This window comes from Temnothorax americanus, unplaced genomic scaffold (genome assembly GCF_048541705.1).
Source record: "Temnothorax americanus isolate GAGA-0224 unplaced genomic scaffold, ASM4854170v1 Scaffold39, whole genome shotgun sequence".
In the NCBI taxonomy this organism is placed as follows: Eukaryota; Metazoa; Arthropoda; class Insecta; order Hymenoptera; family Formicidae; genus Temnothorax; species Temnothorax americanus.
The window spans coordinates 1,026,542-1,050,982 of NW_027509536.1; the positions used below are offsets into that span (position 1 = coordinate 1,026,542).

Here is a 24,441-nt window from a genome sequence, read left to right on the forward strand (position 1 = left end):
TGGCACGGATTGTTGCTACTCCAACGTTTATTGATTTATTAAGTCTCTAATCATCTGACGGCACAAGTCAATAGCGAAAGAGTACGTTATCGACGAATGTAATGTTACCCACTGTTGTTAGTAAAACAGCATAACATTTCGTATATTGCTAAAAGAATATATATTAGATTTTTTATGATAGAAATTATTACGTCGTTACTGTTATGTCATTTATAACATTTAAAAAATCATAAATTATTTTACCTAGTTTATTATACTCAATCAAACTAATATTAGCTGATGATAATCTTGGTAACTTTGTTATGTACAAAAGTATTACCAGAGAGAAGCCTGAGAGAAGCCCGGCCTTTTTCGTAAGACTATCGAAAGCCCCTGTACACTACTGGCGGTACATCCATTTTCGAAATTAGTACTAACGTAGCCACGTTCATTTTCCGACATTGCCGATAAAACATTTTGGTGCGCGTCCGTGCTACGCTGCAAATGTATATATATACATAATATAAATTTATTGTATTTTATATAAATATATATGATATAAATGTAATATCTCATATACATGTAACTTTATAATAAATGTGCAGAATATCTCATAAAATAAATATATTTATGTAAATATATTATATATTAATTCAAATTTTTTGTATTTTATAATCCTGTACCTATACTTTCTATATTTTTTACGTCAAATAAATTGAAAAATTATAAATTTTAATATTATACATTGTTATATATTGTACATTATACGACGAGAAAAAGAAATAAATAAAAAAGCACATATCCAAAGAAAAGAGGACCGCCAATAAAAGTTTGCGGGGGTGGTGGAGGGCCTCTATATTATTGTACAAATTGATTTGTTTTTTAACAATTACTGTGTTTTAAGTCCGACAAATAATCGGCGCGCAGTTTGTTGGAAAAATTATATGTATATATATAGACATATATGTATACAGAAACTAATATAAGGCTGTCAAAGACCTAAGCTTGGATCGCATGGCTTTTGATTCTAATTGTTGATTTGTTTTTATTGGAAAAAATTTTATTTAAATCTCGAAATATAACAACTAATTTAATATAATATATATAACAAAATAAATACGATATTCAATAAAAGTAGAACAGCATTGTAAAAAGATAACATTGCTTTTTCATTTTCCTCGTAATTATTGTTAGATAATTGTTTGTTAAAGTTAAATCGTACATTATCAGACGAACGAAACCACGCTATTCTATTCCTCGCGTAGTATAAAAAGAAAAAGGTTCCATTTAATATTTCTAAAAAGATAATTTATAATTTTCTATTTCAATGTTGACAATAATATACGCGACGGAAATCCATGAACGTACCGAATTTACTTTGAAATACACGATATACGTATTAAACGCACACACCGTACATTATTATTTGTTTTGTAAGTTTAAATATTTTGTTGCGTGTGACGTAGTAACAGTTCACGCGGCAGCTCGAGCGCTTAATTGCTTTGTTTACTCGCGGCGCGGCAGGTAGGCTACATTCTTACGGCGACACTCGAGCGAAGGGGTAGCGTTACAAGTCACAAGCCACGCGCGATCAGTGTTCTGCCATAATTAATTAATATCTCTCTCTCAAGTCCTATTACTCGTGTCCGAGCGTGGTGACTTCTCTTCATATACATGTGTTGCGCATGTGCATGGATTATATATACACATTGTATATGGAACCTACAGTTTAACGCCGATTTCGAACGGCAATTTTTTAGAGAAGTTCTCGTGGCAAGACATACTTACTCTCGGTGGTTTGCCATTGCCTTCCGAGAGGAGAACGAGCGAATAAAATTTTCTAGCTCTACCGGGAATCGGACCCGGGACCTTCGGCTCAATAGACCAGTGCGGTGTCTACTAGGCCACGCTCGTCGTCCTTAATTAGTATATTAGATTAAAATATTCGATACATGTTTTACGATATTAAATATTTCGTACTAGTGACGAACGTGTTGGTATACGAAATTCGATATTCATTTTCGGAGTATAAAGTTATCGCCGGAGTAGTTTCTCGCCAGTGATAAATTTCCAAACCACTTTAAAATACGCCGGGATGGTCCAGTAGAAAGGAAAAGCCGAAAGACGGGGAAAGCAACTGTATACGTATTTATCGTTGTTAACACAGTGCCACGTGTCGTTCAAAGTTTCCAATGCGTGACTTTAAATCGCGCTCGCTGATCGTATACGTCGCGTCGCATTTTCGGAAACGCAAAATATCGTGCAATCGTAATTATTAGAGTTTTCCTAATTTTAACTTCGGGAGGCCCACAAAGTGTCGCGCGAAACTGATGTCTTTCCATCGCGATGTATTTACGCGATAATTATCTTATAAAAGCAGCGCCTTACTTATGTGTAGATTCGGTACTTATTTTTTGATTACCGAAAAATACACGACTTTTTCGGGAATAAAACGCGCTTCTGCGGTTCCATCCCGATGTTTCTTACAGGAGGACATCGTAAATCGGCTGTCATTTTAGCGGGATTAAAGTAAATCTCGGCAGTCGAACTTTTTATTTATTTTTTATAAAGAAAGCGAGGCCGTCTTTTCGCGTCGTAAGCGAAAGGAGGGCGATTTTGCGGATCCGAATGCAAAGAGACGGCAGGCACTCGATCCTCGCTTTGTCGCCTTTCCAAAGAGATTAAGACACCAGTCGACACAAATGTATAATAGTTTTGTCTTTGTTACTCATTGATAGAACGATGCTTGTGTCGACTTGTGTCGCTTGATGGAATAAGTTCCCTTTATATCCGAATCAAGGACCGACACCGCGGGGGCTCTAGACGTATAAGCTTTCTATCGCGTCGAGATAACGCGGTTATCTAAAGTTAAGCGTGTAAAAAATCTTCCCTCCTAGAGAATAATTTTTAATTCCTTTCAGCAATTACATTTCTATTAAGCGAGAAAGGTCAAGAAACATTTCGATTACATTGCAACAACGTCGTAAAATTAATGCAATATAGCTGAAATGGTTTCTTGATTTATTTTGCTTTTAATGGCAATGAAATCACACTGCATTGCCACGTGTCTCAATGTGGCTCGAGACTCTTAGCTGACCCGGAGATGGAAGTGGATTTTGCGGCCGGAACAGCTTAAAAGAAAGTGGCGGTGAGTGTAATTCATTTTCACGTACTATGTCACTTATGTCCAAAAATTTTCTATATCTCTTCTGTCTTTACTTAATCGAATCGTTCATTTGAATGTTTCAGAAAATAACGACGCTGAACGTGACATCGGAGCAGCGAGGGAATCCTGCGTAGCTGACATTCCGAGCAGCCTGAGAGGAGGAAGAGGCCTAGAATAGGCATCCGGGCATCGGCGTACCAACACTTCTGGTAAGTGTTACTTTTTATTTTTTCTAAAGATATTATAGAATCCCTCTTTTCGTTTATCCTTATTTAGTTGCTACATTAAACCGTGTTTCGAAATATAAATTAGTAAAAAAAAATAATGTGAAAAATTTGATTCAAGTTGATTCTAACGTAGAGACTTTTTTCGAAAAAATAATTTAGGAAAACATTAATCGGAATAACGAATAAGATGTTCGATGCGCGTGACACGTATTTAATCGATTCGATTATTTTTATGTTACAGAAAATATCCACGCGGAAAGGAGTATCTTCGCATCGAGGAAACAGTAACTGACATCCCGAGCAGCCTGAGAGGAGGTGGAGGCCTGGAAAAGGCATCAGGCGCCGGCGGAACAACATGCGGTAAATATAATTGGTTTATACATATTGTGTCTTTCGCGGAAAGTTTAACCAATCGGTTTTTCAATCGAATAGTAAAGATAGTCAGAGAGTAGAAATTAAAAAAGAATTTAATTTTTAAAATTCTATTTCAAATTCTTGTCTTCAATAAATGGAGTATACTTTCAAGAAATTAAACAATATATTTTTATTAAATTGATTTAACGAAATAAAATATAGAATTCCGTGTTTTACGTTTAGTAATTATTTTTCGAAGTACAGACTGTCTCTTTTCTTCCCTGCTCTAATCTGGAATATATGTTTGATTGTTACAGAATCATCGTAGCGACGTTGCAGATACAGCTCCGCTGCTGCGCATCGATGCCGGTGAGTTTTAGCGTAGGGAAGCGTAGGGAAATAAGCGTAGGTAGGGCCTTAGCTAAAACGTAGGTAGGGAATAATTTGTAATTCTTTTCATCAATTACATTTCCATTAAGCGAGAAAAGTCAAGAAACATTTCGACTATATTGCAACAACGTCGTAAAATTAATGCAATATAGCTGAAATAGTTTCTTGATTTATCTTGCTTAATGGCAATGAAATCACACTGCATTGCCACGAGTCTCAATGTGGCTCGAGACTCCTATTTGACCCGAAGGTGGAGGTGGATTTTGCGGCCAGAGCAGCCTGAAAGAAAGTGGTGAGTGTAATTGATTTTTACGTACTATGTCACTTATATCCAAAAATTTTCTATCTATTCTGTCTTTATTTAATTAAATCGTTAATTTGAAAATGTTTCAGAAAATAACGACGCTGAGAGAGTGAACGTGGTATCGAAGCAACGAGGGAATCTTGCGTAGCTGACATCCCGAGCAGCCTGAGAGGAGGAGGAGGCCTAGGAGAGGCATCGGGCATCGATGTACCAACACTTCTGGTAAGTGTTACTTTTTGTTTTTTTTAATTGATAGAATCTCTTTTCGTTTATCCTTCAGTTGCTATATTAAACCATGATTCGGGATATAAATTAGTAACGAGATATAAATTAAACAGTAAGAAATAATTTGAAAAATTTGATTCAAGTTGATTCTAATGTAAAGATTTTTTTCGAAGTAGTAATTGAAAAAAATATTAATCTGAATAACGAATAAGATGTTTATATAAAATTTTTTAAAATTTGATTAATCAGTTCTTGAGTTACAGACGTTTGAAATTTCAGAGATTCCGTACATACATGGAAGCCTTATAAAGTTTGGTCTAATACGCTGATGCTGTATGTTATTCTCTGTCTCCCTCTCCCTCTCCCTCTCTTTCTCTTTCATAATAGAAATTATTTTTAAGAATTATTCTTAAAAATAGAGCAAGGTTTAATATAAACCACAATCAAATAAATATTTAAGTGTGATTTTACAAAATTATATAAACTTAATACAACATTTAATTATTAAAGAATATACGCAAAATAGATCGCACAATTTGCAAAATTTTGTTGTAATTAATAATAAAAAGTGATAGACCAAACTTGAACAGATTAATGATACTTTTTAATGACGTAATTCTTTTATATATGCGCCGTGTTCTTCTTCTATAAAAAATATGCATACACCGTTTTTTCAAAACTCACTGATAAGATAACACATTGCGCATCTGGCACACATAATCATTATCAATAATGCTAGAGCAAATAACTATAAACGACGTAGTTTTTAACTAAGGTAAAGGCGTAAAGGTACCAATACCCGGACATGTACCTATATCCGGACACCTTTGTTATTTATAAGTATAACGCGAATTAAAATCAAAGATAAAAGTATTTTTTCTTGTAGTTTGAAACTTCAGTTATAATATCCAAACGTTTATTTTCATAAATTTATATTTTTTTAAAGGTATCCAGACACAGATACGTGTCCAGGTATTGGTACATTTCCTATCCTTAAGAGTGTCCGGGTATTGGTACCTTTACCTTATATCAGTATAATGAAGATTAAGTTCTTATCTATATATAAATTGGAGTGAATATTGTACTGGCTGTTATCGCATTTACTCTTGTGATATCTATATTAATGAAATTTATTAATTTTATTGTGCATTTACTGGAGACCACGCGTTTGTTACACTAAAAATGACGCATTTACTATTTATTGTATTAAAATTCTAACAGTTGCAAACATAAGCTTCAATGTTGAATTGAAGGAGTACAGATGGAAATACCTCAATTATCTGTGGAAAGATTCGACGTACAAGCAGAATGCAATAAAATATAATTGGCAATTATAATCCTAGCCACACAAACGTTTTATTCAATATGGCACCAGATAGGTTAACACTATTCAAAGAAATAACAATAATTTTATATAAAATATAAATATCAGTTTTGTTTGGTTAATTACATATATGTATCATTTAATTAAAGTTTCCATATGTCGTTTCCACATGTCAGCACAGACCCTGAGGAAGTTGAAAATAATCCATTTTCTCAATACATATAACAATTTTTGTCACATGGGTGGTCTAAATAGAAGCACTTTTTACAAGGTAGATGCATACAAAGTAAACATTTTAGACCTTCTATTTTCGTATATGTAGAAAATAGAATAATTTTTTAAAAAAAGACTTTTGTTTAAAAAACATACTTATAAAAGAATAAAGAGTATAACGTATAACGCGTTAGTTTATTTCCAAATCAATTTATCATTAATAACTAAATATTTATATAAAATAACATTCTTATTTAAACACTGCTTATAGGCACCGTACACTTGTTTTAAAACAAAAACACTGAAAATAAAAGAGAAATTACATAACAAATATTTATATATCTTCTTACACCTCTACCCTACATACTACATAACGCATATTCTTAGAAGTCCCATTGATAGGATAACATTCCGCGCACCTGTAACGAGTGCCTTTATCATTAACAAGAATCGAACGACTTTAAACGAGACCGCTATTGTTCATCGCTGATATAATGAAAATTTTTCTGAAAAGTGTTTTCATATATGTATGAGTTGGAAACTTCTCATAGATATCGGCTAAGTGCGAGCTATCATTAATAGATTCGTCCTCGCAAAATACGTGTCCATCGGTAGAGTTTAGTTACGTTATTTTATTGTGTGCAATAGCAGCTATCCGTTACGCTGAAAATGAAATATTCTCTATTTGTCACATTAATTTTGACGATCATAACTGTAAGCTTTGGTGTTAATCTGGAAGATGTATACAGTTGGAAATATATTGATTATCGCTGGGCATATGAAGGTCAGAAAGAGGAAATGCTAAATTCTAGCCAATATAACCCAAATTCTTGCGTCTTATACGATGTAGACAGGTCAGAAGGTAAGTAGACACTATTTGAACAATTAACTAATTAAATTTTAGTGTAAAATTACAATATAAAATTATATTAACTTTTCGACACCCAAGAGGGACGAGCCGTTTGCTCTGTAAATAATTTTTAAAATAATTCTGCTAAAATTTTTTTATAATTTTTGCGGATTTTTCTAATTTTATTTTTAAATTATAAGTCTCTTATTTTTTTTAGACAAATAAATGCATAATATACCTATACAATTTTCAAGAAGATATAACTTATTTACTCGAGGTGAGCCATTTGCTCCACTTTTAAACTTATGTCTAGGAAATCAGCATGAGAGTCGAAAAAGTTAAAATATAAATATAATTAGATACATTAATTTTATGCAACACACAATTTATTAGTATTTAATATCGTTATTGTCAATGTTCCATTAAAAATATTTTGATGTTAATAAAGAGATCAATATATAATATTTCCATTGCAACAGAATTATAATGTATTTGCCATAAAACATATTTCAACAACGTGCAATTTTTCATAAACAAAATTTTTGTAGATGGTAGAATATTTGTTACTGTGGTAACTGAAGAGGGAGTACCAGCTAGTTTGATGACAGTGTCCACTGAAATAGGGCCAGGCGGTCCACTTTTGGATCCATATCCAAATTGGTCATGGTATAGTGTAAATGATGATTGTGATGGCATTATAAGTGTATACAGGATATCTGTTAGTATTTTTTTAGAGCAATATACAGCTATCGCAAAAAATTATGTAAATAATTAATATTATTATGTATATATTTATTTTTGCATTAGATCAAATGCAATTATCTTTTTGTTCTGGATTGTGGCCAAATCGGGGAAGAAGCAGTTTGTCCTCCGAAACTATTGATCTTTGATTTAGGAATCAATTATCTTATTAAACGTATTACTATCCCCGATGACATTGCTAGTAACAAAAATGGCACTGGATTGCTCGTAACACCACTTGCTTATGTTCGAGATTGCAATAAGATAAACGATGCGACCGTTAGTATTTTTCTCAAACTTTACGCGTTTAGTCACAACAGTAGGTACATGCACTTTGTTCTATTCTCATGAAAATATGTTACATCTTGTTATTTAAATTAATATATATATATATATGCAACTATTATATTAATTAAATAATAAATTAACATGCAACGTATATACATATACAGGTGTTTATGTCTGACATTGAAGGTTACGGTTTGGCGATATACAATGAGAATTCAGGCTTTTGCAGAATTGAATCTGATTTCATGAAACCGACTAATCCTAATTTCACCATAGAAGGTCAGAGTTTTTATTTGGAGGACGGTATTCTCGGCTTAGCAATTATCGATGAAAGCAAGTACTTTTTTTTTTAACATAAAAAAAAGATTAGTATGAGCTTTAAGGTAAATGTACCAATACCTGGACACGTATGTCTGGACATTTTTATCATTTTAATCCTTAAATAAGTTATAACGCAAATTGAAATCGAAGAATCAAAGATAAAAATATTTTACTTGTATTACATTTTTATCTTTGATTTTAATTTGCGTTATACTTTAAAAACTAAAATAATAAAGGTCTTAAATGCCCCGGCATTGGTACATTTACCTTATATAAACTCATTGTGAAAACATCATACATAGCGTGTTAAAACTTTTAAGTTCTATCTATTCATAGTATTTATACTGATACTTGAGTTGTACCATTTCCATTTGTTTTTCTTTTCTTATCTGTAGTTATACATATTTACGCCTAATTAACAGTAAAAACAGTAAAAACAAAAAAGTAATGCCATACTATTCGTCTTTACAATTGTTAATATCTCTATTGCAAATTTTGTAGACTTGTTCTATTCTCCCTTGGCGGGAAACCAAATATATAAGATGAACATGTGTAATAAACAAAAATGTTCAGAACTGAACAAAAGCAAAGCTGATAATCTAACTCAATTGGCGGGTACATTATCTGGACAAACAGCAGCGATAGCATCCGAGCAATGCGCAATATTTTTTAGTAATATCCCAGACACATCTATTTTATGCCAAGATGCTACTAAGAAATTTATTTCTGCCAATACGGTGAGATATCTAAACGCACTTTTCATCGTATATTATTCGATAACAAATTATTTTGAATATTTATACCCTACATTATCTTGTTTCTTTGAGAATTGTCAACACAATTTTAATTTTTATAAAATACAATATATTTTTCAAAAATTTTTAGGAGCTTATCGTGAACGATTCCACAAAATTACAATTTGCAAGTGGGATGAAAGTTGTAAATCAGGGAAAGACGCTGATGACTTTAACAAATAGATTTCAACGTGTCATTACTAATACATTAAATCTAAACGAGACAAACTTCCGCATTCTCACCATGGATATAGAGGAAATACGGAACGAAACAAGTTGTTTTGCTTCTTGTAACAATGATTATGGGAAACCAGGACAACCTGGGCAGCCTGGACATCTTGAATATCCCAGGCAACCTTGGTATCCTGGGTATCCTGAAAAACCTAGGTATCCTGAGCATCCTAAATATCCTGGGCAACCTTGGTATCCTGGGCATCCTAAGTATCCAGGGCATCCTGGGTATCCTGAGCATCCTGGGTATCCAGGGTATCCTGGGTATCCTGGGTATCCTGAGCATCCTGGGGATCCAGGGTATCCTGGGTATCCTGGGTATCCTGAGCATCCTGGGGATCCTGGACATCGGCATGATAGACCTTGGTATTATGATAAATATGATGAAGATAACAAATACCATTTGTAACAGCACGTAGAACCGTGATGTTAGTCCTAAGTTGATACCGAATATTTCATAAGTGCAACATTTCTGCTGTACTTAATGGAATCGGGTAAGCCGCACGAGCGGATTTTGCTGTTTACATGCATAGATGCACGACGTCGAGGCACACTGCCGTCGTTTACATAAATCCAGATTCGTATGTTGCCACGCTGTAAATCTTTCAAGTGTGTATGCACTCTGCGCAGATCATGTAACGTGACTGCCATTCATTTATTTTATTAAATTATATTTATAAATCAATATGTAATATTTTATATCTACAAAAATAGCGTGAATATTGGCTGAATAAGAGATAGATAAGCCTATTGTATTGAATTAAATTTATTAATGTCTAGATCTAAATATTTTAATAACAGACGTATGTGTAATTATTTCGCATATCTTCTAATAATACGTTTTTAAAGAAGCTATTTGTACATAAGTACGATGAAATGTTTTTACCAAGAATTAAGTTTCTCCTTAATTAAAAGTTAAAATATTCATTTGATGATATCCTGTTGATGATATCCTATAATGTTGTTTTCGTGGCGTTTGTAATCAATGCGATTAATTTTCACCTGAATAAATAACTCAGAATTGTTTCTTTAGATAGAATAACTTATTAGTCAACTGTTTAACGTTAAATATCCTCGTTACCATCGCTTTTTTGATAAACGGACTATCGATTTACACCATTTTAACTACTCCGGTTTCCAACTTTGTTAAAAGTATTCTGTTCGTCAGAAAGCTCGTGTGTCTTGATCTTTACAAACGATTTGAATTGCTCGGATAATGAAACTATTACGTCCGAAATTTTATCAAGTACTTCGTTTCTTACAAATATGTAATAACGTGACATGTACGTGGCCGCGTGATCCTGATGTCGGCAAACTTGTATTAGTTTTACGAAACATCTACTACAGTTTTACCATTTTGAACACGATTGTCATACAGATGACATTAATGTACGCTATTTATGAACATTGGCACGATGTAACGACAATAATGAAGACTTTAACGGAATTTGCCTGTGCAATAGATCTGTTAGCCAAGCTCTTCATATGCAAATACAAAAGCGCACGCATACAGGTGTAGTATACGAATTTCGTGCATTAAATAGTATTCTCGTAAATATATAATCAAAATAATAATAATAATTGAAGTAACAAGGAATTATCCATTTATTTTAATAATTATTTACTTAATAGAAGTATATTATTATATGAAGATCAGTGATGTTTTTGAAGATCTTATTTATTACTCGATACGTGTAAGGTAAATCTATCAATGCCGGGACACTTAATGTCCTATGTCACCTGAACACCTTTATTATTGTAGTTTTTAAATAAGTATAACGTGAATTAAAATCAAAGATAAATAAGTATAATGCAAAGAAAATATTTTTATATTTGATTCTTTAATTTTAATTTGCGTTATTTAAGAACTATAAAACGATAAAAATGTCCAAACATAGGTACGTGTCCAGGTACATACATTTACTTTAACATATTTGAACACGGTTACAATTTTTTACGATAGACGCTTAAGGCGATGCTGGAGTCATCTGTTTTACCGAAAAAATGTCATTTTCGCATACGTGTTTTTTATTGGTTCTATAGAATTATAAATCCTTTTTCAGGATTAAAGTATATACCCAAACGGAGAAGAGACAAGTCAACTTTACGTTGAGAAAGAACCAAATTATATACTTCTATAATTTTTTTTTCTCAATGTAAAGTTGACTCGTGCCTTCTCTGTTTGCGTGTATACTTTAATCCTGGTAAAGGATTTATAATTCTACATATAGAACCAATAAAAAATGACATGTACGCAAAAATTATTAGGTTCTGTTGGTAATTCCAACATCGTCTTAATTATATTTTGAAAATATTATTTGATGTAATTGTATAACTTTTTTCGTAACGTTGAATATATATCTCTCAGCTTATTACTAAAAATATTAATTAAATTTATAGCGCACCCTAACGGAGATGAAGAATTTTCTTCTTGTTTCCAACGACCATGAAAAGATCATCCTGCAAAAATACATAGATCGTTATGCTGTCTTTTTCATATTTGTTATAATATGCTATTTCTTAACAATAATAACCTTTTGTTGCATCCCGGTGTTTGCTTCGAAGAAATTTCCTTCCGAGGGATTGTATCCATTTCCCATTGAATCGCCACTTATGAAGTTTATCATCTATGCCACGCAAGTCCACACTGTTGTGCAATGTGGACTTTGCGTCGGTATTGATTTCACATTTGCCGTATTCTTCTTGTATCCAGCTGCCAGATTAGAGATGTTATGTTTCGAAATACAAGCTGCAAAGAATGAAAAACGCATAAACTCGTGTATCAAGAAACATCAGGAAATAATCAAGTAAGATAGTCAGAAATTTAGAAGTCTGAGAGATATTGAATTTTTGAATGTTTTTGGACATTTTTTTAACCCTCAGTTACCTCACCTGGGTCTGAGAGACCCGGCACATTGTTAAAACGTGCAGGGTTTTTAAAACGTTCATAAAACCCTTGTATCTTTTTTTAGTCAGTGCTACATCAATTTGAAAAAAAGCAAAGTTTTTCGCTTTTTCAGAAAAACACGTCTTCCTTTTTTTTTAAATAACATTAACATTTTTTAACTTAAAATAATCTAACTTGCACAATCTTGTAGATCTTTAAAAGACGCATCGATTAAAAAAAAGACTTTAAATTGATGCATTTGTCTTATAAAGATACAAGCTGGAGAAAACGGCAGGGGTCTCTCAGACCTTGGTGAGGTAATATCGGGGTGTAAAAACGTAAGGTAACACTGAGAGTTAATATATTAAACATAATAAATTCATTATATAATAAAATAATATGACAATAATTGCGAATAATAAAATTATTATCTTATGTAAAAACTAGGTTTGTTGATGAAACGAAAAATATTGTACAATATTGCCTTTTTATGACAAACATTGTAATGGCAGTAGCTGCTGTTTGCGGTACTTTCCCAATTATTTATGTATGTTATATTCTACTAGTTACCATTTTTGTTCATCAATAATATTCATTTAATTCAAATTCATCTAACCTAACGATTCTATTATGTAATATAGAGACAATCGTTGGGGACGTCTCAATTTATTTTTGTTGTAATATCTGGATGTCTGCGAATATACATTACTGCTTGGCCAGCTGACGATTTAATGGAAAATGTAATTAATGATATAAACAGTCTTAATTTCCATATATCTTACCAAATCCGTATTAAATTATAGATAAACATAACATCGCGTATTTTATAAGAAACACAAGAGATGGTGTGTTAGTACATACATTTTAGCAAATTAATTAATACATTATTTAAGAAATGAAATTAAAATACTGCTACGATTTCAGAGTGAACGAGTGTCAATGGCGATATATAATATGCCGTGGGTTGGAAGATCACAATGCATTATTAAAAACATATGTTTCATAATGCAAAGAAGTCAAAGACCACTTGTAATCAATATGGGACACTTGCTACCAATCTTATCTCTTAAATATTACGCTAAGGTAAATTTTGCTTAGATATTATGCTAGTATATTTTGCCATGAAACATTATATACAAGCAATAAAATTTGTATAATAAAATTTAATATATTTTATAGTAGCTTTAAGCTATTATACAGAGTGAAATAATATAACAAAAACTAGATTTTACATCTTTACAGTATCTCGTGACTCTTTTAACGTATTTCACAACAATGAGAGCAATAATCGGCGATTTGAATCATTGAAGTAAGAAAGTATGGATTATCCTGTGCACTTACTTAACTATTAGATACAATGATGTACGAATTATATAAATGCAACCTTCGCGATGAAAAAGAATCGACTGCTGCAAAAATTCTTCATTGAGTATGTCATTACTTGTTATATGTGTATATATATTACAAGCTTCTCTGAGAGAGAGAGAGAAAAAATGTGACAAAAATGGTAAATAAATTAAAACTTTTTAAAATTTTGTAGTTGCAGTAACATTATTCGTAAAAAATTATTATAATTATCATCAATCTTTTTCTATTGTTTAATCTTGCAGTTTAGAAATTTTTCTACGATTTTATTTTAATTTATTTTTAATTTTAGTTACCTCTCTCATTCGTGTGACATATCTCCACACACAGCTTTCAAAATCACAAATAATATCACAAATAAAATAAAAAATAATATCACAAAATAATAAATACATATATTATAAATTACGAAGTCCCGTTACTCATGATACCTTTTAAAATTAAGCTAATTGTTTTGATGTTCACTTAGATTGATTCCATTGTTCATTGACATCATTCAAACTTTTATGTGTATATGATTATATCACAGTCAGCACAAATATTTTTAAGAGAATTTCAAATTTATTACCGCTTAAAAGAGATTTATAAATACACACAAACACAATTTAAACGATACATAATATTAAGAACACTGCATTTATGTATAATGATAAAAATATTCAGTTTAGAAAAAATACCATGTCTGACAACTAGTAATTTAACTTGAGAAAATTTAGATTCTTAGCTAAGAGTAGAATAAATTACCTTGGAGAGAAATTTGTATCGTATAAGTTTAGAGAATAGACTGTGCGCGAATAAAAGAGAATTTCTTTTTTACTTTTCACTTAGGTACTTCTACGATCTTTATTTTACTTATACCTTAGTTCGAGTTAGAAGATTCATCAATGTTTTAATAATGCCGGAAACAGCTGTTATATAATACCACATTTCCCATTCCAGAGGCATTTCCAATAAATTATTAATGTTTTCTGCCACTTAGTGTTAGTCGGCAGAAGAATACCTAATATCGCACAGCTATTTCGTATTTCTCCGACATTTTACATCTCACTCAGTAAAACCGCAAGAAATTATACAGCAACTTAATTTGCTCTAATGCATGCGTACTTTTTTTACACTAAAGGTAACCGATGCAAAATGTACCATCTTTCCGCGCTTCTACCTAGCGCATATTTTATAAGAGAATATTCAAGACGTACATGGCTTTTTAAGATAGACTCTACAGTATTCCAATTCCGATATTTTACTGCAAGTTTCTTGAATTGTATCAATTGTTCGACAACACGAGAAATGATTCCGAATAAGAAATAGTATTTGCAATATACTTTTACGTACTCTTGTACGTAATTCAACGAAATCATGAAGGAGAAAGTAACCCTGAAAAAGACGATTGCCGTCGTAAAGTTGAGTTTGTTTGTTATATGGTTTTGGCCGCTATCGTTAAACACCAGTAAACGCAAAGTGCTGTGCATGAAGCTGTATCAGTATGTCTGTATATTACTGACTATAGCCGTATTAGCGTCAATGACATATGCTTTTGTGAAGAATCTCGACGATCTCGATCTCCTCATAAAATCATCATTAGGCTTGTTTCCGACTAGCCATGTTATTGGCAACATTCTGTGTCACCTAGCTATTTATCAACGATTACAAGTAATTAATGCAGATGCTCCTTCTGAGAAATAAAACAGGTGTTCTTCTCATGTATCATCAGTTTTATATTCTATTCTCAATTGTAGTGCGTTACTCTCAAAATGGAGAATTTTTGCGCGCTAATAAAGCCGTACGAGGAAACGATCGTTCAGCGGGAGTATATTGATAAATATTCCACCTTCTATGGTTTCTGTATAAGTTTATTCTACATGAGTCTCTTCGGCCTCTTCGTGGGGCCTATTGTGCTAGACGAGCCGCTTCCAGCACCCGCTGATTTTCCATTTGACGCGTCCCATCAACCGCTAAGGGCTATTACGTACATGCACCAAATCGTGGTTGGTCTGTTCATAGCCGCGCATTTGTGTGTAAACGCTTTCATGGCGCTTTTACTCTGGCTGGCGTCAGCGAGATTTAAATTGTTGACCGAGGAGTTACGTACAATCACGAATATCTATGATCTCGCGAAATGCATCAAAAAGCATCAACAATTACTTGAGTATGACATCTTTCTAAAACGCGTAACCGATAAATATTTCAGTTATATTGCATGTATTTAGAACTATTTAAAATAGATATTACTTTATGTATCGTATCCCGAGAAAAATACTTTTCACACCTCAAAAAATTTCGATTTTGAGTTAAGCCCGTAAAAAATATAATGCCTAAAATGTTATGTGCTACAACAGTGTCACAAGTTTATATGCGAAATTCGCGCTGCACGGGCTGAAGTATCGTTATTTTTTTAAACCGATTATATTGCGATTTCTTAAATGAATAGTGCCATAAGCAATTTGACAAGTGAATCACAACAAATTTCTTCCAAACAGTATAAGTTTCATTATAACAAAATCATAATATCATAATTGTAATTGCGTTAATTATCTCACAATCCATGAAACTGAATTAAATTTGTTTTTCCTCTCTCCTATAAAACGTGAATTTTTGAGTTGTGACAGTATTCTTCTTAGGGTGCGATATGAGACAAAATATTTTAAACGCGATCTTAGGTATGCAGAAGAAGTAGCCCTTACAGTTCGTCCTTTTGCATTGGTAACTGTATTTTTCAGTACTGTATCATTAATAATATTTGGCCTTATTTTTATTACAGTAAGTATAATTTCATGCAGTTATTTTGGCATGCTGTGCAACTAAGAATGTTATTACATTACATACAGTATTATTATTAAACTTATTATAATCTGTAAATTTGGAAATACACATATCGTCCTTTATGTATAAATGATTTTTATGATAAATATGAGACTCAAAATGTAATAATATTACCATAAAAATGAATTTATTCATATATGTATAAATATACAATAAAGCTATCCATGTAATACACGTTTATATTATATAAACGTATTATTTATATTGTATAAATGTACATTTGACAAGCACTGGTATTTTTAGATTAGATAATTCGTATTATCAAAATTTTTCCTAGTAATAACGTTCGGCATATCTGATTAAATAGGGGGTATCGTTCTCTTTGAAGATCCAATGTGTCTTTTTAGCAACCAGTGCATTATTAGAAGTATTCATGTATGCGTGGCCAGCGGAACATTTGATTCATATAGTAAGTTAATTATTTATAGGAAATAACGTTACCATATTTGCACGTAATTTATACTTTATTATTTATGCGGATGTATTGTTTAGAGTACCAATATAGCACAAGCAGTTTTTGAAATGGATTGGTATGAAAAATCAGAATATTTTCGGAAGAACTTACAGATGGTTATACTGAGAAGCCAGAAGCCAATACTTGTTGTATTGCCATGCGGTTTGCCCTCGTTGTCTTTACGTTATTACGCATCGGTGAGATAGTGATTTTGACTATTATTAAAATTCCTCAGTAATGCACATTAGTCATCCGGTTAACTGTATTTATTTGAAATTATAATTCGAGAAGACTTTTTTTTATATTTTCTTCTTTTTTTCTTTATTTCTTAAAGAAAAGACAAATATAAAAAAATACAAGAAAATTTATTATACGAAGTCCCTAATTTAATAAATTGTATATAGCAAAGTTGAATCTACTTTATGTCTAAGTCTAAGTATCATAATTATTATATTTGAAAAATTATGGTTATTAATATACTTCTACTTTCTAAAGTACTTATTTTTGCGTTAGTCACACGTTCAATAAGAAATCGATACTAATGTTTCAAAAATAACTTGCAAATACATCCATTATAATTAAAATACATTTACACATATATATAGTAAATTGTTACAAAAAATGTACCTGCTCATAATATAATTAATGTTCCAGTATCTCTCAACAATATTCTCCTACTTTACTACAATGCGAATAATGTTCGAAGATTCTGGAATATAAGTAAAGCAGCGTATGTATTTTTAATGAAGCATTGACGAAGAAAAAAGTTCTATGCACTGTTATAAAATATCAAATTAGATTATATTAAATATTCTTGTTTGAACAAATTTTTTTATCTACATCAGATTTTATTTTAAAAATTTTATTTTCTTCATAATGTGATAAAATAGGATAATGTACACATGTATAGGACATCGAAGAACTCGCCTAAGAAGATCATAAAAAATTATATAATAAATTTTTTGATTTCTCTTCTTTAAAGCGTATTTTTTTCAAATATAAAGGCTTAAATTTCGACAAATTATGAATTATAGTTATAACAATAATATCGATTATTTAAAAATAAATTGTCGATTAAGTATGTTATATTTTGATAATATTTGACATCAATTATAAAATATAAAATATAAAATACATATATGTTTATTTTTTATTGCATAATATTAAATTAAAATAAAGTACAAAGTATAAAATATATCCAATTTTCTAGTTCTCTTTTTTTGGAAGGAAGAGAGATAGAAGCAACACTTTAATCTAAAATACTTTTTAATAGTTATTAATTTTAGAAGTATATATAATATAATTACATAAAAAATTAAGCCAGAAGATACAATCTAAATATTAATATATATATATTATACATAAAAATTTTAAATAATATATTAAAAAAGTATCATAGTATTTATGCTGGTATACGTATACATACAACAATACATGTAAATTATTTAAAAATAGCAATATAAACATTTTACTATAAAATATGTCCGTTTTATTTGCCAGAATTAAAAAATAAAAATTTGCTTACCTTATATCTCCAATATATATATATCTGATTCTTATAGTTTTTCAACAGAATCTTTTCTGTTTAAATATGTTCCGTCGTATATGATAAATATTCTTGTTGATATATACATAACTATTGCTACAACACTGCATTTATCTGTATATTGTAGAATATTAAATCCTTTGTTTCTTAAAATTATGACACATAAAAATTGAATAGATATTCTTAAACCTACCATATATTATTTCGATATACCTAACATGTTATACTTCCTTATACGTATTTTTTTTTTACACATAAATGTTTTAATTTTAGTTATGTATCTCATGTGTATGATATCTTCACATAGCTCACAATGTTATAAAATTATATATATATATATATATATATATATAATATAATAAATATTTAATATATAATAAATTCAAAAACAATTCAAAAAGATCAAAATTAAGCTTTTTATTTAGATCCTTAATTTCTAGAAATAAAAATAAAAACGAGTACATATTAATAGGTAAAGATAATATTATCCAATACTCACTAGCATGCTCAATTGCAATACTCGCAGTATAACAAAAAATCTCCATTTTCAAGAAAATTTTCAATGAAACCAAGGTTGCGTCAGAAAATTCATCGTACGTGTGTTGAATAAGTTATAAAGTAATTGCTGCAAAATGATTCCTCAATTACAGCGCACTTTCATAATATGCGTATTCACCACGCGTATTCACCACACGTATTCACGCTTATTATAGATAGAAAATGTTCTTCTAAAAGCTTTGGGTTTTTATGGTTTCAAGGGAAATACAAAGAAAGAAAATTTCAAATTATGTAGTAAATTAATAACATCTCTTATGCCACTTCCGCAATTTATGTTAAAAATAGATATTGGTGGAATATAAGTCTTACTTTTTACGTTATACATACACATTTTTATTGTTCATTTTATGAGAATTTTATTGCGGAAGTATAGTCGATGTAAAACAGAAGTGATGAGAACGCATAACCATTTATGTTAAAATTTTCCTTATATATCCATTTCTCCCCGTTGTAACTTTTAAAGTCGTCTTTTAGTATATATAGCAATACGTGTGCGCATATGTATGTGCATTTATTATTTTAATAATGTGGTCAAAGTTGACATTAAAAAAAGTCATCGCCATTGTAAAATTAAGTTTGTTCATAACTTGGTGTTGGCCTCTCCCAAAAGACACAATTAAATTGAAAGTTATTTGTGCAGGAATATATCAGTGCTTTTGCCTAATTCTGACCGTTAGCGTAGCTGCAGGTTTAATGAATGCGGTGCGAAACCATTTTGATGATCCTGTCGTTATGGCAAAATCGATAAGCGTTCTGTGCCCAGCTGTACAAGTTATTTGCAATATTGTGTGCTGTAAAGTTAATTCTTATCGTTTACAAGTAATTAATATCAATACATTTAATGGTTACGTAAAGAGTAAAAGAGCAAGCAAAATTTACCGTTCTATGCGTTTTATCTTTGTAAATTTATATTAAGATACATATAATCGATTCCAGTTGGTTACTTTCGAAATGGAAAGTTTCTGCGAATTACTTAAGTCTCGCGAAGAAGCAGTCGTTCAACGATATATCGATAAATGCGTTTATTTCTATGGCGGATCTATATTTTGGATTTATCTGAGTTGCCTTTTCATCATATTTGGACCTATTACGCTAGATCAACCGTTTCCGACAAACGCCGAATATCCATTCAATATATTTATCGTCAACCTATAAAATCTATTATCTTTATACAACAGACTATAGCTTGTTTGCAAGGTGCTGCTCAATTGTGTATGCATATTTTTATGGCGCTCTTATTATGGTTTTCGTCGGCAAGATTTGAAATACTAGTCGAGAAGCTGCAAGAAATTACAAACAACTCTGAATTAAAGAAATGCATTCGAGAACATCAGAATCTATTAAAGTAAGATATACTATTATCTTTAAAGTTAGAATTTTGTTCCATTTCCCGCACAACATTTCTATAGGTAATTTTAATCTTTGTTGATGTACTATGCATTCATGCATAGTTGCAATATCGTAAATATTTAATCGTAATTACAAACATATATGTGTCTTACAGTTTTTGTGCTGCTACAAAAAAATTCATTACTCATATATTAACATTTTAATAGATGTTAGAATTAAGTTTTGTATTAATGACGTACATTTCATAAGATTATTTTATTATTATTTATTGTATTATAATTATAATTATAAAGATCATAATAGTCATACAATTTTTTTAAAACAATTGTTTAAAATTATTTTACATAATTTTTTCTATAATAGATTAGATTAGATTAGAAATTTTTGTTATATATGTTAATTTATACAAAAAGAATATTAACGATTAGTAACATCATCATTTACACAACATAATCATTATATCAGGTATACGGAAGAAGTGGACGTCTTAGTTCGCCCCTTTGCATTAACATCTGTATGGTTTAGTACTATCGCATTAATAATAGTGGGCCTTATTATGTTAGCTGTGAGTACCAAGTGGCTGCTTTAGTTCAGTAGTATGTTCGCAGATTCGATTAATATCTGAAAATATACATGCCCCATCTTTTTAATCAAAACATTTAAAGCAAGAAACAATAAAGAAAAATAATGTTTGTAAAATTTTTAAATACGATACATAGAACGTGATACTTATGTCAATATGTGTGCATGCCCGTGCACGTGAGTGTATTCCGATATGTGTATAATATTATGAGAACATTTATATACAATGTATATTTGATTTAATCTTCTATATAAATATAAACATTTTCTTTAAAATTTATTGATCATAAATTTTGAATAATAATAATAATTTGTACTTATTATAACACTAAAATTAAATTTCACATGAATGTGACGAACATGACATACAAGCATAACAAAGCGATCTGAAAAAAGTAACATCTCTTTCATATTTTTAACATTCTTATATATGCATTAAATAATTCATATTGTATCTTAAATAGGATCAGCCGTTATTAATGAAAATCCAATGTGTTGGTATAATTTTTAGTGGATTGTCAGTGGTATTTATGTATACGTGGCCAGTAGAACATTTGATTCATACAGTAGGTCAGCTGTTATCACAGATACAGTTGCTTTATTTTGATTGATCAATTACAATAAATTAACACCATTATCCAATATCGTTTCTAGAGTGATGAGATCGAACAGGCAGTTTTTTATACGGAATGGTACCAACAACCTTTACGAAAGGCTCTACACATAGTCATGTTAAGAGCTCAAAAACCAGTAACTGTCTCAGTACCGTGTGTTATGCCCGCATTATCTTTAAAATACTATGCATCGGTAAGAAATTAAGCCTAATTGTGTTGCGATATTAAACATGCACCAGCAATTGCAATACATATTAGAAACACATCATTATATACAATCAAATATGCGAAGAAAGGACATAGTTTAGTCACAGTATATACAGTAGCGACAGTGAGCGTCGGCACCTTTGATGTAGTACTTGCCAGGTCACATGACTCGCCACCATCTTCCTGATTGTATGAATGCTTAAGAGAGAAAGAGAGAGAAGTATCTTTCTCTTTGTCATACATACAGGCCGCCGTATTCCTGGTTGTACGGAATTGGAACCCGCATATGCACTAAAAACGTTCACTCTGTCGTTACTCTGTGTGTATATATATATATATATATATATATATATATATACCGTGGTTTAGTTAATTTCTTAGAGATATAAGTTGTCTCGATACATTATATCATACAATCAAATGCACGACAAGCATTATTTTACCAATTTCAATTTTTATATAAGCACTTTACCATACACATTTCAGAATAAGCTAATACATTAGTTGAAATATTTCAGTACATACAAATATTACAAATGTTACAGTATTAGTCAACTATATTTTCCTATTTCACGACACTACGAGTAGCCATGCAAAATGTCTAAAATGGATGGAGCGAGCAAGGACATGTGCTGCCGATATAAATTTGGAAAATATGCGAGCAATTATATGTATTAAATAATTAATAATCAATATTTGTTTCATTATTGCGTTATGTCACATCACATGTCATAGATGTCACAATAAATTCACAAGTTGCTACAATTATATATAACAATATTATAATTAGTAAAAAATTTTGTAAGTATGTTGCATTAATTTTCTTACCTTTTAGTTTTTTTATATCCAAGGTTGCTGTAGTTCGTCCCTTTGCATTGGTAACCATAAGTCTCAGTACTTTAGCATTAATAATAGGTCATCTAATTTTTATTACAGTGAGTATTACATATAGAGCACATTGTTAATAGTAATGTGCATTGTATAAATATGATGGTAATAATTTTTTTTCCATTGTATAAATAACTCTGAATAAATTAATTCTCTCAATCTTCACATGCTAGTAACATTATGTATTATTTTTTGCCTATAGAAGTACTTCTATAGTCGAAGAAATGACCTAATGACAAAAAATGACAAAAGCACTTTTAGCGACTAATTAAATTAATATTAAAGACTATTAAGATAAGAACACAATTAATGTGAATATCATTTAAAGGGAACTAAATAACTGTACAAATTAGTAAAGTTATTATGCGGGATAACAGCTGTCCTGAATACGCATTTTTCCTCTGACACTCATTAGAATAATTGTTTCATTAATATGAGGAACAATCTTTATCATTACATATCAAATATTTAATACGGTCTACAGATGGTATTAATACGTCGGCAATAAGTAACGTTCACATAGTTCCTTATCAATACGCTACGTGAACGTTACATATGTTACGTGTATTACGTTGCTTGTGCAACTTTTTCGGCAAAAATTTGGCAAAATTGAATCTCAGTGAATTTTGTTAAATTAAAATCATATTTTTTACAATTATATATTATGTTATATTGCATAATTTAGCACAAAACTTTACCTCAATTCAGAAGTTGGAAAAGGACGAAGAGTGCAACTGCAAATGAATATCTTTGTAGTATACAGGAAAAACTAATCCCTTGAATATCAGTTTATTTAAGCGAAACGAAGAGAGTGGGAAATTTTCACATTATAGAGATAATGTTACGTTTTCGTAACAGATTTGCTATATCTATAGCCTATTGCATCGTTTTACCTATTTCTATAATGCAGAACATTACAACTTTCGTTTTCTCAAAATTACGACATACAAAGGTTGCGTGAGTTTGAAATCTATGTTCTTAAAACCGTTATATATTCTTTCAGTGAACCATATGTTACTTCTCGGCCTCGCATACTTCCCTCTCCTATCGCAGGAGGGATATGCATCGATAAAATTATTGTAGCGTAAATGAAGAGAAAATGCTACTAAAAGAGTTAAACTCCCTGCAAAAAAACTTTTTTATATTCAATTTTGTATATAATTTTTATATGTGATTATACATAAAAAATTTATTCCCTGATCTATAAATCAAAATATCTTACTGCAATTTATATAGCAATACAAAATTATGTTATACAAAATAATCGAATAACCAAAATAATGTATGTATCGTTTATCTGCAATATCTAGAAAGTAAATAGATAATATGCATAGCGTATCTCCAGGTTGTTATATAGAAATCTCTTTCTTTAATTCATTTTTTACTTTTGTTACGACATCTATTAGAATATGCACCATTGATACATAATATATTCTGAAAATTAGAGAATAGATAAATCTTACTCTGTATACATGCATATTTTTTATCTCTTTACAGACAAAAAGCGCTTATTAAATTCAAATATATACCTACACATGATTATCCATTTCTTACATATGTCATGAGTATATGCTTCATAATAATTTTGATTATGTAAACCCCCATACAAAAAAAAAACAGAAAAATGCAAAAATATATATTCTCTTATATAGTATAATTCCCTTTTGCTATACTCTTTCATCGTAGCACTCGTCAACATATAGTACTGGACGGAGCATGCGGCAAAATTTCTTTGATCTTTCGTCTTGAGGGACCTAGAAAGA

The 24,441-nt window shown here is 30.8% G+C and overlaps 4 protein-coding genes, 1 long non-coding RNA gene and 1 pseudogene across 14 annotated transcripts in view; 4 read left to right on the top strand and 2 right to left on the bottom strand.

The window, feature by feature from the left end:
* LOC143902209 (uncharacterized) overlaps positions 1-24,441 on the bottom strand; it is a 451,988-nt gene that overhangs the window by 374,394 nt on the left and 53,153 nt on the right. Inside the window, exon 8 of one of the 5 annotated variants that reach the window (XM_077414916.1) lies at positions 12,018-12,156. The exons of the other annotated variants lie outside the window; for them this stretch is intronic. The gene's annotated coding sequence lies outside the window, so the exon portion shown is untranslated. Of the gene's footprint in view, positions 1-12,017; positions 12,157-24,441 lie in introns of those variants that run through there. 5 annotated transcript variants of the gene reach the window in all.
* On the top strand, positions 6,746-10,439 carry LOC143902198 (major royal jelly protein 9-like). 3 transcript variants are annotated; one of them, XM_077414895.1, is made up of 7 exons: positions 6,905-7,044; positions 7,250-7,309; positions 7,581-7,750; positions 7,840-8,092; positions 8,248-8,394; positions 8,884-9,119; positions 9,268-10,439. In XM_077414895.1, exons 2-7 carry the CDS (start codon positions 7,258-7,260, stop codon positions 9,814-9,816), a joined length of 1,407 nt encoding a protein of 468 aa, XP_077271021.1. In that variant the 5' UTR covers positions 6,905-7,044; positions 7,250-7,257; the 3' UTR covers positions 9,817-10,439. The 3 variants fall into 3 exon arrangements, with proteins under 3 accessions (XP_077271019.1, XP_077271020.1, XP_077271021.1); XM_077414893.1 differs by lacking the exon at positions 7,250-7,309 and having other exon boundaries at positions 6,746-7,044; XM_077414894.1 differs by lacking the exon at positions 7,250-7,309 and having other exon boundaries at positions 6,751-7,044; positions 7,840-8,052; positions 8,226-8,394.
* Positions 10,925-13,826, top strand: LOC143902205 (odorant receptor 10-like). Of its 2 annotated transcripts, XM_077414912.1 has the most exons (5): positions 10,925-12,214; positions 12,742-12,841; positions 12,936-13,034; positions 13,219-13,377; positions 13,537-13,826. In XM_077414912.1, the coding sequence occupies exons 1-5, from the start codon at positions 11,823-11,825 to the stop codon at positions 13,600-13,602; spliced, it is 816 nt and encodes a 271-aa protein (XP_077271038.1). In that variant the 5' UTR covers positions 10,925-11,822; the 3' UTR covers positions 13,603-13,826. The 2 variants fall into 2 exon arrangements, with proteins under 2 accessions (XP_077271038.1, XP_077271039.1); XM_077414913.1 differs by lacking the exon at positions 13,537-13,826 and having other exon boundaries at positions 12,936-13,139; positions 13,219-13,337.
* LOC143902200 (odorant receptor 13a-like) lies at positions 14,477-17,945 on the top strand. Of its 2 annotated transcripts, none has more exons than XM_077414904.1 (6): positions 14,477-15,309; positions 15,396-15,805; positions 16,377-16,416; positions 16,787-16,888; positions 16,972-17,130; positions 17,588-17,945. In XM_077414904.1, the coding sequence occupies exons 1-6, from the start codon at positions 15,016-15,018 to the stop codon at positions 17,651-17,653; spliced, it is 1,071 nt and encodes a 356-aa protein (XP_077271030.1). In that variant the 5' UTR covers positions 14,477-15,015; the 3' UTR covers positions 17,654-17,945. The 2 variants fall into 2 exon arrangements, with proteins under 2 accessions (XP_077271030.1, XP_077271029.1); XM_077414903.1 differs by having other exon boundaries at positions 14,485-15,309; positions 16,317-16,416; positions 17,588-17,943.
* LOC143902236 (odorant receptor Or2-like) lies at positions 18,902-22,625 on the top strand (annotated as a pseudogene). The gene is made up of 6 exons (XR_013258307.1): positions 18,902-19,856; positions 19,974-20,382; positions 20,853-20,952; positions 21,434-21,535; positions 21,624-21,776; positions 22,336-22,625. The product of XR_013258307.1 is annotated as an odorant receptor Or2-like (transcript).
* Positions 20,424-24,022, bottom strand: LOC143902237 (uncharacterized). Its single transcript, XR_013258308.1, has 4 exons — positions 23,901-24,022; positions 22,619-23,801; positions 21,929-22,081; positions 20,424-21,008 (listed from the first exon to the last, which is right to left on the bottom strand). It is a non-coding gene; the product is annotated as an uncharacterized LOC143902237 (long non-coding RNA).